The sequence below is a fragment of the Lynx rufus genome, unplaced genomic scaffold (assembly GCF_022079265.1).
Source record: "Lynx rufus isolate CCGP_SWC_20201006 ecotype Redwood Valley unplaced genomic scaffold, mLynRuf1.p SCAF_21, whole genome shotgun sequence".
NCBI lineage: Eukaryota > Metazoa > Chordata > Mammalia > Carnivora > Felidae > Lynx > Lynx rufus.
In genome coordinates this window covers 21,212,096-21,228,819 of record NW_025814836.1, presented here as the reverse complement: position 1 = coordinate 21,228,819, position 16,724 = coordinate 21,212,096, and the positions used below count along the sequence as shown (strand labels likewise).

The following is a 16,724-nucleotide window of genomic DNA, read 5'->3' as shown; positions in this document are numbered from 1 at the left end:
TCTAACGAGTCCCCAGTGATGCTGATGCCGCTGGTCTTGGGATCACACTTTTGAGAAAACTCCTGCCCGCCCCATGGGATGCGGCGTCCCAGAGCAGTAAGGTGGGGACATAACGAGCTCTCCACCACACTGCCTGCCTGGGCTCTCCCTGCAGTGCCCCTTGCCTACACGTTCCATCGTAAAAACGAATCTGTTACCTACTTCTTCACGTGGTCTCCGTTGCCGGGTCTCCTGGCCAGCCCAGCGGATGAGAAGGCTGCCAGGTGACAGTGGCATCCCTGTGTCCTCCTGGCTCTGCTGGAAGGGAGGCAGACAGCAGTCGGCTACAGCTCTTTACATCCACAGACAGGCTCTGGTCTGGGAAGGGGGAGGGACACGGAGGCCTGAAGGGCTCCAGTGCAAAGGCACCTGAAGCCCGTAGGCAGCTGTCTGCAAAGCTATCTCTGGAAAGAGCGGCGTCAGTTAACCCTTTCATCCTAGTTGATGACACCATGCTCCAGTCTCCTAGGAAAATGCCGCAAGGCCCTGGGCTAAGGTCTCTGCTCCTTGGTGCGTCCCCTGGCCTCAGGGGACCCCGTCCATTTGGCAGCTGAGCAGGGTCCCCACCTGCTCACATTAGTCCATTTCTAGCACTTTCCCAGCCCTTCTCCAGACTGCCTGTGGGCACCTCTCACGGTGCAGCCCTCCACCAGGTTTCAGATGGGGAGGCCAAGTCCCCTTTCTAGTTATTAACAATGGCGTCTGTTCCCAGGAGTTCTCGATTCCTTGGCTCTTCGCACGGTGTCTCTTTACATCTGGACACATGGCTGTTTTGTTCTCCCGTACTTGCACGATCATCTGACCTTTCGGGACAGAAGGAGTTGATAATAGGCGAAGCAAACTCGATGCGAAGACAAAACCTCACTACTGTCAGTGGTTCTGGAAGTGTGGTTCCCAAACTGGCAGGGTGGGCATCACTCTGGGAACTGCTTAGCAATGCAAATTCCAGGCCAGACCTATTGAATCAGAAGCTCTGGGGATGGAGCCTGGTTGTCTGGCTTTTATAACCCTCCAGGTGATGCTCATGCCCAGAGTTGGAGAACCTGTGTCCTAGATGCTTCCCCCAACCCACCCCTGGCCTGTGTTCCTTCCAGCCACTCATCACGAGGGATCACGAGGGATCAGATGCATTGCTGGCTAATCATGTTTCTTTATAAACAGGCCCAAAGCCGCTTGGTGCTTAACATTGTGTTGTTTTGGAGAGAGCCATAGATCTTCCTCGAGTCCCAAGAGTAGATCTTAGAACGTAGATCTTGGGTGCCAGTTCTCGCTTTAGTGAGATACTCCGCGGGAATATGCCTTCAAGTCCTGCGTCTTGAAGAGCAGGGTGGTACTCGTGCTCCTGCCCGCCCTCCTCCCTGCCTGCCTTCCCCAGACTCTGGTTTCTCCAGTCCCAATGGTGCATGTGGCAGTTTCCTCACCAGCCTCTCTGTGGCTGCAGCCACACTCACCTGTGGCTCCCTCCTCCCTCAGTAGCCCCTGCTTTGCTTTCTTGATTGTCTCACAGATGCTCCCCGTGTCTTTGTTCTTCTCTCATCACAACAGCTCTTGAGTGAAAAATGAGTGTGATGCATTGGCCACATCACTGTGTCACCTTTGTTCATGTACCAGAGTCCCTTGGGTGCCGTGGCTCCCGGAGCCAGACCCAGCCTTCTCCTCCCCTGAGGGGGCCAACTGGTAGGAATGCCCCATGCCCGTCAACCCTCTACCCCCACCCCCTCAGAGCTCCAGAGAGAGCCCTCATGCTTCAGGGCAATTAGCTTTTGGTTAATTTGTCTGAAAAGAAACTCCCAGGGAGCAAAACCCCTCAGAATATAGTCTCAATAACATTCAAGGCCTGGTGAGAAGCAGACTGCAAGAAGGCTCAGAGCTGATGGTAAGGCTTTTTCATGAGCCTTACCTCTGGTCCCCAGGCTTTGTGGTGAGGGCTACCGTTCCCTTGACCTGTGGGGCCTTCAGTCTCTGCCCAAGCATGTGGGCAGGGGCTGGGCTGGGCAGGAGTTCAGACACCAGCACGGCTCCAGGGGAGTAGATGCCAATTAAAACGGGTGGCTGTGTGTTCTTTGGTTGAACTGAGATTTTGCTGATGCCTGAGTTCAGGGGGTTATCGCCTGGGCCTCTGGAACTTGTTTTAATGGGCTTGGGCCTGTCGGAGCTCCAGCAGTGACTGGAGATGGGCAGATAAGGGGAGAGGCGCCATATGCATGGAAAATGATAGATTGTATTTATCAAGGTCCAGGCCTCGTACCAGCTGCTTTCTGTGCCCCGTTTGCCAAAGTCCATGTAATCCTCACCACAATTCATGGGGACAGGCCCTGCAGTATCCCCAGTTTCCATATGATGAGACAGGTCAAGTAACATGCCCAGGGTGACAGAGCTTGGGAACAGCTCCCAGACCCATGTGATGCCAAGGTTTTGTGGGAATTCAGCTGAACTTGCTGTACGTTTATTGAGCACTTACTATGCTCCAGGGGCTATAAAGGCTATCGAACTGAAAAGAAGTGTGTTCTTTACCTGAAGGAAGAGCAGTCTTCTGGGGGAGACCAAAACATACACAGCAGACAGAGCTGGAAGTCTGAGATGTGGGCTGTATGTGAGGCCCAGACAGAATGCATGGGGAGAAGAGGAAGGAAGGAATGGTTTCGGTGTGGGTGGCACTGGCCATACTTAGGGCTATTTGAAATGTACCTGGAGGACAGGGAGCAAGTGCATCAAAGTGTAGAGGACGCTGGGGGCCATGGTGTGGAGATGGAGAAGTGCCGGGAAGCTGTGAGGGTGTAGACAGCCTGGCGACACCGCTCTGTTCGTGGTGGTGGTGACAGTGGGGTCTTTAGGGTTAGTTATGAGAAGGGAGGTGTGGGGGGTGACGGAGTGGTTGAGGTCATTGTGCGAAAAGACCTGAATTTCAAGGTGGAGTCTGGGCTTGATGAGGTGGGCCAAGCATTCCTGAGGTCCAGCAGTCATGCCCAAGTTTAGTCTCTCGTGTGCTGGGCCACAGTCCTTCTTCACCCTCTCAGTGTGCAGCAAGTCCTGTCCCCTTTTCCTGCCTGTCCTGAGCTTCTCCAGCCCGAAAGGATGCTGGCAGCTGCTCAGTGGTCCCCACAGAGTTGGGGACAACCGAAGTGACTCCTTTCCATGTGACTGCTGGATTCTGGGACAGATTGGCGTCTGGGGAAAGGACATCTGACTTTACTTTGGAGAACTTGTAGTTAGACTTCTCCACCTCCTGGAGGCTCCTTCACTGAGGGCCCCAGTCAGTGCCTGGCTTTTATAGATGGTCTAGAGCTTCGTGGACCAGTATGGTAGCCTTGGCCATCCATGGCTGTTGAGCCCTTGAAATGTGGCCCATCCAAACGAGATGTGCTATGGGGGGTAAAGTACACATGGATTTCAAAGCTACAACACACACACAAAGGAATATGAAATATCTCATTAGCATTTGTGATATTGATCACGTCAATTGACGACATTTTATATTAAGTATGAATACAACTAGTTTCATCTCTTTTCAGAGACCACTAGAAAATTTGAATCCGCGTATGTGGCTCACATTATGTTTCTATGGGTGGGTGCGTGCTGGCACACTCTTTCTGTAAAGGTCCACGTACTAAATAGTTTAAGCTTTGCGGACCATTTGGTGTCTGTGACACCTACTCAACTCTGTGGCTCTAGGCAAGCTACAAGGGGTGTCTGAGTTTTTTTTTCTTGCTTTCCGTTTTTATAATGTTTCTTTATTTTGACAGAGAGACAGATAGAGAGTAAGCAGGGGAGGGGCAGGGAGAGAGGGAGACAGAGAATCCCAAGCAGGCTCCACACTGTCCCTGTGGAACCCAATGTGGGGCTCGAACTAATGAACCGTGAGATCATGACCTGAGCCAAAATCAAGAGTCAGATGCTTCACCGACTGAGCCAGCCATGTGGAGGCACCCCCCCCGCCCTTATTTTTTTCATTGTGCCTTATTTATTGGGCACCTGGGTGGCTCAGTCAGTGAAACGTTCAGCTCTTGACTTTGGCTTAGGTCATGATCTCACAGTTCGTGGGTTCGAGCCCCACATTCGGCTCCTTGCTGGCAGGGTGGAGCCTGCTTGGGATTCTCTCTCTGTGTCCCTCTGCCTCTGCCCCTTGCCTGCTCAGGTGCTTTCTCGCTCTCTTCTCTTTCTCTCTCTCAAAAACTTTATTTATTTTTTTTTTTATTTTTAAAAAAAAATTTTTTTTTCAACGTTTTTATTTATTTTTGGGACAGAGAGAGACAGAGCATGAACGGGGGAGGGGCAGAGAGAGAGGGAGACACAGAATCGGAAACAAAACTTTATTTATTTTGAGAGAGAGAGCACGCAAGGAGGGGAGAAGGAGAGAGAGAGAGAGAGAGAGAGAGAGAGAGAGAGAGAATCCCAAGCAGGCCCCATGCTGTGAGCATGGAGCCTGATATGGGGCTTGAACCCACAACTGTGAGATCATGACCTTAGCCAAAACCACGAGTCGGGCGTTTAACTGACTGAGCCACCCAGGTGCCCTGTAAGGGTGTATGAGTTTTCTGTAGCTGCTGTAACAAATTACCCTAAACGTTGTGGCTTAAACACACAGATTTCTTGTCTTACACTGTGTAGCTTAGAAGTCCAACATGGGCCTCACTTGGCTAAAATCAAGATGTCTACAGGGCTGGGGTCCTTTCTGGAGGTTCTAGGGGAGAATTGTTACTTTGCCTCTTGCAGCTTCTAGAGGCCATGCCACATTCCTTGGCCTGTGGTGCCTTCCTCCATCTTCAAAGCCAGCACATCACATCTCTTTTCCTTTCTTCCATTGTCACAACTCTCTCCGATCTTCTGTCTGTCCCCCTCTTCCACTTTTGAGGATGCTTGTGATTGCACTGGGGCTATTGGGAGAATTAAGAACAATTTTCTCAAGGTCCACACTCTTAATCGCATCTGCAAAGTCTCTTTTGCCATGGAAATTGATCTGTTCACAGATAACGGGGACTAGAATGTGGACATCTTTGGAGGACCGTTATCCCACCGAGGACATGGGCACAGACAACACGTTAATGAAGGGGCATGGTTGTGTTGTGAGAAAATCATATTTACAAAAACGGAAAAAACAGTGCCGGCCCATGGACCATAGCTTGCTGGCCCCTGCACACCACGGTGAACAGTTCTGCACCCAATTCCAATGTGTGGGTTTTTTTCCCCCTACACCACCAAGCAATTCTGGGACACCAGCTGGGTGTCCCACAATTCAACTCAATTCTGACACTATCTACCCAGAGATAGCATCAGACTCCACAAGTGAAGGGCTCAGTCGCCACTCCAGACGCCAGTCCCAAATCCAGATTGTCGCTGGTGCTTCTCACAACCTGGCTGAAAATCAGAGGTTCCCTTGACCCCTCCCTTGGGTTCGATAAATTTGCTAGAGTAGCTCACAGAACTCAGGAAGCTCATTTACTCAACTAGATTACTAGTTTATTACAAAGGATAGTAAAGAATGCAAATTCCACAAGCAGATGAAGAGATATGTAGGGCCAGGTCCCGAATAAAGGCTCTTTTGTCCTTGTGGCGTTTGGGGTCTGGCATGGTGGCACCTGGAAGTTTTCTGCTTCGCCAGCCCCCAAACTCCTTTCTTACGGGGGCTTTATATGTAGGCATGGTTGATCAAATCATTGCCCATTGGCGACTGATTCAACCTTTGCTCCCTTTCCCCTCCCCCAGAAATGAGGGGGTGGGACTGAGAGTTCCAATCAGCACCACCACCACCCCCCCCCCCCCCGCCCATGTGCAGGGGCTTTACAAAAGTCACCTCATTCTCTGAAGTAATTTCAGGGACTGAGGACAAGAGATCAAATATTATAATAAAAGATCCTCCCATTATTCTTAACTGCTCAAGAAATCCTAAGTGTTTTGGCAGCTCTGAGCCAAGAACCCTGTACCAAGAGCAAATACATGTTTCTTATGACAGCCATCATTTCTCTATGTTATGTGGGGTGATTTTTGGGGGGTTGGGGTGATATTTTTGCTAGATGATTCTGTGGTCCAGTAAGTTTGAGATTCAGTAGGTCAGCTCCTTCTCTTAGGAAAGGCTCTGAGAAGTTCTGCAGTAAATAAGTGTGTTTTGTTTTGTTGAGAACCACATTATTCAAGCAACATGAATATTTTCCCTTTGGAAAATCCCTTAATGTTCTGCGGACCTCAGATTCCTGGGAACATACTCTGGGAAACCCTGGGTTAGCCCAACACAGGGCCCTTGTAGAATAGCTGTCTCCAGCCTCCCAATCTAAGGTCAAGACACCAGTCACGTCATTGGAGATTTGATTAGAGAAAGCATTTTGGCTTCATTAAAGTTCATTAAATGAGCCATCCAGTGTAATTTAGCTGAATAAAAATGGCTCAAATGGCTTTAACCCCCACCCCCTTTTACAGCAGTTTAATTGAGGGAAAAGCAAATATATCAATGATGTAGAAGGATATTTCTTGGTCTTCAAGAGGAAGGTTGGGCAGCAGCCCCAGCTTTCTTGTCACAGACACTGGATTTTAAGAGGTTGGCTCTTAGAGCCTCTTGGGTGGCCAGCAGCAGGCCTTGGGGATGGGATTGCGTGGTGCTTCCTTCTTCCCCGCCTGTTCAGCCCAGGGACTTTGGTGGCCGCCACCGTAACAGCTCCTCATGGCAGGCTGCAGTCACCACTGGTGTGGGGTCAACTGTACACACAGTCTCAAGGTCAAGTCAATGACACATACATGCTCTGGCTCTTGGAGGAGTTTGCAGTAGACTGTCAGCCGCCTCCTTCTCCGTGGCTGGTTGGCTTCTTTCCAGCAAACTCTCTGTGGGGTTGGTGCTGCATCAGGGGGTTCTCCTTTCTTGACCTTTCCTCCAGGTTCTTCAGCAATGTCAAAAGAATCCTGGCGGGGCGCCTGGGTGGCGCAGTCGGTTAAGCGTCCGACTTCAGCCAGGTCACGATCTCGCGGTCCGTGAGTTCGAGCCCCGCGTCAGGCTCTGGGCTGATGGCTCGGAGCCTGGAGCCTGTTTCCGATTCTGTGTCTCCCTCTCTCTCTGCCCCTCCCCCGTTCATGCTCTGTCTCTCTCTGTCCCAAAAATAAATAAAAAACGTTGAAAAAAAAAAAAAAGAATCCTGGCAAGGGAGGGAGTTGGCTCTGTCCAAGAAGACCCACGGAGATACTTCCTTTATGGGGAAAGGGAAGGAGGACAGACAGATCATCAAGGGAGCACTGGCTCTTACAGAAGGAACAATCGCATTTTTCTTCTTTTTTTTTCTCAAAATATTTATTTATTTTGAGAGAGAGCGGGAACGCACACACAAGTGGGGGAGGGGCAGAGAGGGAGAGCGAGAGAATCCTAAGCTGGCTCTAGGCTCAGTGAGGAATCCCAAGCGGAACTTGAACTCACAACCGTGAGATCATGACCTGAACTGAAATCAAGAGTCAGATGCTTAATCGACTGGGCCACCCAGGTGCCCCAAGAATCCCCCCTTTCAAAATGCTGCCTTCTTGGATGAAGGAAATAAGACTTAGATGATGATGGATGCAGCCAGCGAGCCTCGGCTCCTGGGAGCCTACAAGATGAGGAGGGGCTTGACCTTGGCCGTGTTCTGGTTAGCTGTGCTTGGAGCCCCTAGGGTGTTCAGAATCATGCCTTTTGCAAGTGGATGAACGAATCCTCTAGGAAAAGTCAAGGGACTGTGGCGTTCATCACTCCCGGTTCTCAGTATTCTTTTTTTTTCTTCCCTTGCTTCAAAGGGTTTATTGAGATGAGTTTCACATCCAAGTCCAGTGCAGAGGAGATGGGACTTATAAACAGGAATCTGGAAGGCGGTACAAGGGCTCGGGGTGGAACCCGGAAAAGAACACGAAATTAAAATAGAGGAAGAGAGTGGAGGGGCCGGGAGAGGAGACACAGACTATGGCCCAGTGATAACAACATGGGGGTGGGTGGGGCCCCGTTAAAATCCCATCCATTTATACAGATATACAGGGAGCTGTGGGGGACCTGAGGAACCCTCCTCCACCCTCCATGCCCCATCTTCTCCATGGGCCACCCAATGGATGCGGTTGAATAAAGGGTGGGCACCTCCCCCCAGGGCATCAGCTGCTCCCCATGCACTTACTGGCCCTGGAGGCACCAGGTAGTGTCTGGAAAGCTGCGTTGAGAGATGGAGAGGGGTGGCTGGTGCATCAAGCGTGCTTCCGGGGTGGGCCAGGCTGGGCCCTCCCCCTGAGCACAGCCCGGGGTGCAGCGGGCTCCAGGCTTCCTGTGGGACCCGGAGCAGGGGCGGCTGGGGCTCCTCCCAGCACTACTCCCAGGCAGGTCTGAGAAGATGGAGAAAGGGCCCGGGGCTTCAGAGAGAGAACCTGGCACCTTCTGGTGTCTTGGAAAAGCCGATCCCCCAGGACACCCAGCCCTAGTTGTGATGCATCCAAGAAGGCAGCTCAGATACCAGGACTACTGCGTGTCAGGGAGCAGAGAACAAACTCCCTGAGGCCATCTGGGAGGGTGATTCCTGACGGAGGCGACTCCTCAGTCTGGATGCTTGGGGAAAGGCAGGTTGATGGGGCACGGCCTCTTGGAGGCAGGGCGTTAGCACCACCAGTCTCTGAGTTGGTTGACAGGAAGAGCCCGGGTCTCTGAGCCTCCAGACCGAGGCTGGAAGTCGCCTCAATCCCACCTGCCCAGGCCAGCTCCCCAGTTGGTGTGGCGGCCAGGGAGGGGCCAGGTGGGTGTCCTAGGAAGCTCAACTTTCTCTTTTCACGCTCTTTCGCAGAAAAACACCTGCGTGTGCCCAGGGGGATCTACCTAGTGGACAGATGCCAGGTTAGATCTTAGCAGCTGGAACCTGATTAGGAGGTGGGTTCCTGGAGCACCTGGGCATAGAGCAAGGTAGTGATGGAAAGTCATGGCTTGGAGCCTTTCAGGGGTCACAGTAGAGCGGCCAGCTTGGCTGTCAGGGCCAGGGGGTAAATGCACTAAGGACAACAAGTATATAGTTTGTTTGAACTGCTCTAACAGGTCTGGACGGCTGAAACAACAGAAAGGTATCTCCCACAGTTCTGGAGGCTGTAGGTCCCAGGTCAAGGCGTTGGCAAGGTTGGCTTCTTCTGAAGCCTCTCTCCTTGCCTTGTAGATGGATGTCCTCTCCCGTGTCTTCACACGGTCCCATTCTGTACATGCCTGTGTCCTAATCTCTTCTTGTAAACACACCAGCCCTATTGGATTAGGGTTCATCTCAGTGACCTCACTTAACCTTAATTACCTCTTTGTAGGCTCTGTCTCCAAGTACAGTCACTTTTAGAGGTACTGAGGGTTATGATGTCAACATACAAATTTTTTAAAAAAAAATTTAATGTTTATTTTTGAGAGAGACAGAGCACGAATGGGGGAGGGGCAGAGAGTGAGGGAGACAGAATCCGAAGCAGGTTCCAGGCTCTGAGCTGTCAGCACAGAGCCCGATGCAGGACTCGAACTCACAAACTGAGAGATCATGACCTGAGCTGAAGTCAGATGCTTAATCGACTGAGCTACCCAGGTGCCCCAACATACAATTTTTTTTTTTTACGTTTTATTTATTTTTGAGAGAGAGAGAGGACATGAGTGGGGGAGGGGCAGAGAGATTGGGGGACAGAGGATCTGAAGCGGGCTCTGTGCTGACAGCAGTGAGCCCAATGTGGGACTCGAATCCACGAACCTTGAGATCACCACGTGAGCCAAAGTTGGTTGCTCAACCGACTGAACCACCCGGGCACCCCTCAGCATATGAATTTTGAGGGGATGCAATTGAGCCTGTGACCAAGAAGACAAAACCACAGTGAGCGGGATCGAGGAGGTGAAGGGGTGGAGTGAGTGTGCAGGAACCGAAGTGGGGGCCAGGCAGACCTGACAAAGGGTCCACGGTGTGGACGTGAACAGGTGGCGGGTGGGACGGTCTGGCACAATAGCACGGGAATAGCGGGGCACCTGCCACCAGCGGTCCCTTACACAGTTGAGTCCTGAGACATAACCTGCCCCGTGGGCCTGCCTCTGCCAGTAGAGGAGGGGGCACTTCCAGATGTCAGCCGTGCCATGAATCCAGGAAATCTATGAAGTTCCTCATCTCCTGGGTCTCTTGTGGATGGAGTTTAGTGTCACCTTCTCAAGTCTCAACCCGCAAGGATATGTTTCTTTGGGGCAGTGGAGAATCCATCTGGTTGGCTTTTCTTGGCAACAGGTCCCTCTTGAGTGATCCTCTCCTTGGACAGTAGGGTTCCGAGGGTAGAGGGTGACATCCTCTGCATTCACGGGTTCCGTGCTGCTGCAGTTGGGCGCCCCCTTTAGGAAGGTCATGGGACTGCTAGCCACACTGAAGTTCACTGGAGATCACCAAGGGGTTAATGCAGGAAGGGCCATCTCAGCCCTGTCTTTCCTCAGGGTCAGATTTTGGCCATCTGTGTGTCTGGCTCCCTGTCCCCAGAGCACCCAGTAACTGCCTCATCATCGTTCATGACTCTGGGCCCCAGAGTCTGGGCTGTGAGAGAGCCAGCAGCGCAGGACAGAATTAATGGCTTTGTTCGGTAGTCTCAGATGAGGGATACGGGGGCATTGTCACAGAGCTTGATTTCGGGAAAGTGTTTGATACATCGTCTCATAAGATTGTGCTCACCGAATTAATTCCAGTGGTCAGGTGGCTTGGAAACTGACCGCTGACCCAAGCAAAAGTCAGAGACAGGTGACAATGGATCTTTTAGGGAGGAGGGTCCGGGAAGAGGCTGCTGTGGGGCCCCGAGGCAGGATGGTTCTTAAGTAAACCCTTGTCTGATGAGCAAGATAACCAGCCCATCAATAACTGGCGACAGGTGAGTGCAGGTGAGGCGCTAGTTGGGAGGAAAATCAGGGGCAGTGAATTCTGAGTGGGTGGTAAGTCTATTAAAGCCCTGTCTCTCAGCTTCCCCGTGTGCCCTGCGCCACGAGCATTTATAAATGCCCGTGTGGCCAGAGGCGTGCCCTGCTTGTCTCGTGGTGGCCGTATGTTTGCCTTACTTGTCTTTCGTGGATACATTTGTCTCTGGGGCTGGGTGCTTCTCTCTGGCGAGGTGCTGTGTGCAGTTGCACAGGCTGCTCACACTGCACTCCTCCAGGGACTTGTGCAGCACAGTGTCGCTGTCTCTGGCGACACCTGAGGGGTGTGTGTGTGTGTCTACCTGGGAATTTAGATGTCTGTGGGTTGCTTGCAAATGTCCCGGGGTGTGTCACGTGTTGCTCGTTGCTGGAGCCTTTGCATTAAGGCCACTCAGACCTCCTCAGCTTCGGACAGCAACCTCTGAGCCCCAGTTTCCTCATCTCTGCTGTGGAGGTAATGGTGATACCCGCTTTGTACGGTTGCTGTAAATATTAAATACGGTCACGAGTGTAAAAGTGCTTAACACGGTACCTGGTGCTTATTTAGCCCTTGGTGAAAGGCGGGTGTTGATCGTGGTGGCAGTGCAGGGAGGCGGGAAGGAGTGAGGACGGGAGAGGGGAGAGGAGCTGGTCTGTAGAGGGAGTAAGGGCAGGCTTTCCTTCCCGCAAGAGAGGATGGTCTGTGTACCAGCGAGGCAGTGGGGGAGGAGGGGACTTTGTCCTCCTGGACAGAGCCTGTGACCACTGCAGTGGCCGCTCCATCTGGCCAAGGAACTGGAGGAATCTTGCTGGGTGTGGCAGGGGCAGGAGGAAGATGAAGCCAGGACGCCCCCCGGAGGAAGAGGAGCCCACCTCCCCCTTACGGAGTGTCCCGCCCCCTGCCCCCCAGTCCCATCCATCTTGTAGTAAGGAGATAATACTGATTCTTATTCGTGATTTGCCCAGAATGCTTGGTATTTTCTATCTTTCCGAATCCAATTTTCTCATGACATTTCTGCCTGATGTAGCATAACATGACCTTTGTGAAGGGACATTGCTGGCAGCCTGCCCCCTGCCTCCGGCTCCCCATGAACCCCTTGTACTCTCCGCGGCTGGACCCCCTCGGGGATGGGCAGGGTCCCCACTTCATCCGGATTGCTCCTGTCTCTTGCTTCTTGCTGGGGGTGGAGTGGCGATGGTGGGGGAGGGACAGACGGGGCGTACTTCTGAGGGCTCTGTGACTCTGGGGTTCCTGGCTGCTGACTCTTACGGGGTGCTGCTCCATTTTAGAACTGGGGGTTCTGTTCAAGGCTGTGCTGCAGGGAGGCCGAGACCTCATGGCAGGCGGGCCTTGCCTTTACTTTTGCTGCTGCTGTGTAGACAGTGAGCTGGGAGAACCACAAAACAAAACAGAAGACTCTGCCTGGATGCGTCACTCACATTTGCTGAAACATCGTAGAGGCTAATGGTAACAGGGACTCAGAGTGGCATCGACACCCGGTGTCCTTGACCCCGAGGTCTGAGCTCCAGGCGCGAAACCTACTGTAAAGTCAGCCTCTAGCCCACACAGCTTGGCGTGTGCATCTGGTCCACGCTCCAGCCTCCTGAGCGGTGGGTCCCAGGGCGCTTTGCCCCAGTGTGTCCTCAAGTGGTCATTGTGCAGGTCCTCCTTTATCACCCGTTTCCTTCTGGTCAGCGCGGGTGCGGGAAGTCTGTAGGCACAAGCAGACTGCTGGTAGGGGTTTTGTGAAGGGGAGCATGTGGACAGGTCACGGTTGATGAGCTTTCGGTGAGTCATGCACATTAGAGCTCTACACCCCACGGGCAGGAGGCGGGCTGCGGGCACCTACCCTAGACAGCGCCCTGCGGGCAGGAGGGCCCTGAAAGGACAGTGCTGGCTGCAGGGGGAGCACAACAGGAAGCTTAGGGCCCCCTCCCTGCCTATGGCCCCCCCTTTTTGTCTACCAGTCCCCTGCACCTGCAGAAACGGGGTTGCCTTTCTTAACATAGTCACAGGCTGTCACCAAGGGTAGGGCGGCCTCAGATGCAAAGGGGAAGCCGTGTCCCTCGGGTCCTTGTGTCTGTCATCTGTCCCTGTGAAAGGTGTGCATACTCTCTGTGATTTCAGCAGCCTGGACTTCCCCCGTGACCTCTAGCCCCTGGCCAACAGGCTAGTTGATTTCTCTCCCTGGATGTCTAACAGGCATCTCCAACTCAGTGTTTGCAAGGGGAAGCTCTTGATCTGAACCCCACCCCCAGATATGACCCTTGCACAGCCTTCCTGGTCTTAGCAAATAAGGCTGCTTGCCTTGTTGCTGGCGTCTTCCTGCCTCCTTTCCCAGACCCAATCCAATAGGAGGTCCTGGCGGCCCCCTCCCCCTCCCTTCCCGTCCTCCCAGTCCACCTGCTTCGTTATCTCTAATCCCCTTCCTCAATACAGAGACCTCCTAAGTGGTCTGCCACCTTCCAGCAGTCTTGGGCTTTTACTTAAAAAAAAAAAAAAAAAAAAAGGTAATTAGATTATGTCACTTCCCGACTTAAAGCCATCCACTGCCTTCTCATTGGTTTTTAAAATAAAATCCAAGGTCTTCACTACGGCCAGCAAAGGTGGGTGTGGCTCTTTCCTCTTCTCCCTTACCCCCAACCACTCTCCCCTGCGTTCTTCCCCACTGGCCTCCTCCCTGCCTTTGCTCTTCTTGGCGTCCACTGCCCGGAACACCCCAAGCCTGGCACTGGTTCCTTCTCACTCTGGGCTCAGCTCGCTGTTACCCTCTTAGAGAGCACCTCTCTAAGCTCCTGCGTAAAGGAGCCGTCTCCCTCTTCCACGTCGGTAATGCCATCACCTTGTCCCCTTCCTTCTTTTCATGGCAAACAGCAGCTCTCTTGCTTACTCCCTTATAACTTGAATAAAAATGTCAGGGGTTCCTTCTGTCTCGTCCACCCCTCATTCCTCACTGTAGCCTGTATTTGGTTCTCCCCAAGTATCTGTTATAGAAATCACCTAAATAGGGGTGTGCGTGTGTAAGCATATGTGTGCATCTGCTTATGTGAATAAACGAGAGCGTGCGTTTGCATTTGCTACCTGTGTGTTTAATGGATGCCAGTACACACATGCTTGTGTGCGTGCGGGTCGGTATTTACCTGCGTGGCATCCTTACAGCCATCCGTGCTCATCAGTGCGTGAGTACGTTGTTCCTGGGGTCCACTTCGGTTCTAGCAGTGTTTGACTGCTGCCTTGAAGGGCTGCTACCACATCAGAAGCTGTTTGTCGAGCCTGGCAAAGTGATAACCGTGGGCGTGTTTCTTCTATTATCTGGAACACTAATGGCTGTTCCTTTCCCCTGTACATCCTAATGAGAACAATTAAATAGCCGTTAGGAGGAGAGCAGAAGTGTGAACAAAAGGCTGATGTCTTGATCATTGATGGACCTCTTTGCTGGCGGAGAGACTGGGTAGAAGAAATTGTAGGTGACCTGCAGAGGTTTTTTCCACTATCGTGAGTGTTAAGAATGCTTGTTGGTAAAAGGGTGTATAGTTTCACTGATGCGAGATGAGGAAGTCAGTCCTAGATACGCTATGGTACAGCATAGTCCATTAATGATACCTAACAAACTTGTTAAGAGGATGTATCTTATATTAATACTTATTGCAAAAAAAAAATAAATGAGAGAGAGAGAGTAGGATACTTTTAGAGTTGCTGGTTAAGTTTATGGCATCGTTTATGGTCACAGTTTCACGGGTGTATACTTACCTTGAAGTATACAATGTATACATTAAATATGCACAGTTGTTTTTATATCCGTGACACTTCAGTAACAGAAATGAAAAAGAATGCTAGTTGGCTTGTGTACCCTGAGAGGTCTCTGTCCTCCTGGAGGAGGGTGGCTTCCAGAAGGTTCCTTCCCTGAACCCTTATTATAGTGTGAGGATGTGGGGAAATGACCACGCTTTTTTTTTTTTTTTTTTTTTTTTTTTACATTTGTAAAATCTCTCCCTTTTTTCGAAATCTTCTGCAAACCTAATCTGTGGCCTTGACTACTGGCAGGCATATATTGTTAGCAGAATGGAGCCAGGGAGAACAACAACACAGCCAGGCTCCCGTGAAATAACCAAGCTTACTACCATGGGCATTACTTATGCAGATCTGTCCCTTAATTTCCCCTTTATTTGTCATTCTTGCAGAAACCTGTCGAGTAACCGGCTTACCACACTCTCATGGCAGCTCTTCCAGACGCTGAGTCTTCGGGAATTGTAAGTTTGGTCTCGAAGACCATGCAAGTAGTAGGCTGGGTGGGGAGACGTGTTGGGCAGTGGAGCCACCTGAGGTTGGGTGTGCGCTCGAAGGGGCTTCTCGGCTTGGGTGACACGGAGTATACCATGTTCAGTGAGAGTGAGCCACCCTGTCGTTTGATTTCTGAGGCTCTTTTTGCCACAGTACATTTCAGAAGAAGACAGGAATCTTACCTCTGAGCAGGGGACAGTTTTGTTATCTGTAGGTAACTGGTAATAATAGCATTGACATTTATAATACTAAAGTGTATTTATGAATTTATAATAAATCACATTGATAATACATGGTTGTGTAGATTATTAGGTGTGCTTTCATTTATGTGACTTTAGATTTATCATCATGAGCATCATGGGATATCTCCAATAAAAAGCGTATTTTTTCATTTTAAGGTGAGGGTTCTGAGCCCCCAAAAGGCATGTGAGACACAGCCAAGATTGCATTATTAGGGATTGGCCAACCCAGGACTTGAACCCAGGCCTCTGACTTCAGACCACACGTCCTGTCCATCACTCATAATCTTTTGTCAGCCTGTTTGTCTTGAGTATGGGCATCTTGATGGTGGGGATGGTGGGAGGCAAGTCCATGTATTTATTTAATCTGCCTGTGGACTTCTTGGGCTTGGTGCCTTCCAAGGCTCATGGATTCAGCCCTATCCCCTCCAGCCATTTTGTACAAACCCATGTTGGATGGATGAGGGAAAATTCCTGACCACTGCTGGAAAAAATAACTCCCGTGGGTGTGTGAGTCATCAGGGCCACCTCTGTGCATGAAGGACAGCATATTATGTCGGGGGAACAAATCAAGGAATAAATTGGAAAGGAATTAAGGCGTGGATGAAATTAGGGAGTCAGGGTTCCAGAGACACTGCTCACGTGTTCCCTTTTACTTAGTGACTCAAATCCGAATCACTGAATAGAGATTGCTTAGTATCCTTACCAAGAGGCAGTGGCCTTGGGTCTCTGCCCATGATGTTGGCCTTTCAACCTGTCCTCCCCCCACCTGGGAACACCTGAGTTCATGGATCTCTTCGACAGTATTGTAGACTTCAGAGAATACTGCTAGGTTAGTACTGCCTTTCTTAGGATTTTGCCCCTTCCTCTGGGCTACTCGTCTGGCCTGGGCATAGTAGACATAGCAACCAACAATTCTCAGGTCATGTGGGGCTGAGATCTTGATGTACACCAATTAAAAACTACCTGAGCTTGGAAAAAGGTAAATATATATTTATTTCCTTATATAACACTGAAAAATTAGACGATGTCACAGACAGCTAAATGCCAGACCATTAAGACTTAATGCATTGTATTCATTTCCATCTTTGTAGGTGGAAAAAACCTTAGTGGTAAATGAACATGACTGCTAAGGTCACTGCCAACAGCGATTTCTGAGATCTAACTCTGTGCCAGGCACTGGGCCAAGCAATCTCTCGAATTATGTACGTTGTTTAATTCTTGTAAAAATTTATCAGGTAGGAATTAGTACTGTCACTTCACATTTGGGGACACTGAGGTACTCAGCAAGGTTAAGTATCATGTTTTGGGT

The 16,724-nt window shown here is 50.9% G+C and overlaps 1 protein-coding gene across 5 annotated transcripts in view; it reads left to right on the top strand.

Moving 5' to 3' along the window:
* Positions 1-16,724, top strand: part of NTRK3 (neurotrophic receptor tyrosine kinase 3) — a 380,742-nt gene that overhangs the window by 97,615 nt on the left and 266,403 nt on the right. For all 5 annotated transcript variants that reach the window (XM_047086792.1, XM_047086791.1, XM_047086794.1 and 2 more), the window contains exon 4: positions 15,074-15,142. In XM_047086792.1, coding sequence (XP_046942748.1) covers positions 15,074-15,142 — 69 coding nt within the window. The remainder of the gene's footprint in view (positions 1-15,073; positions 15,143-16,724) is intronic.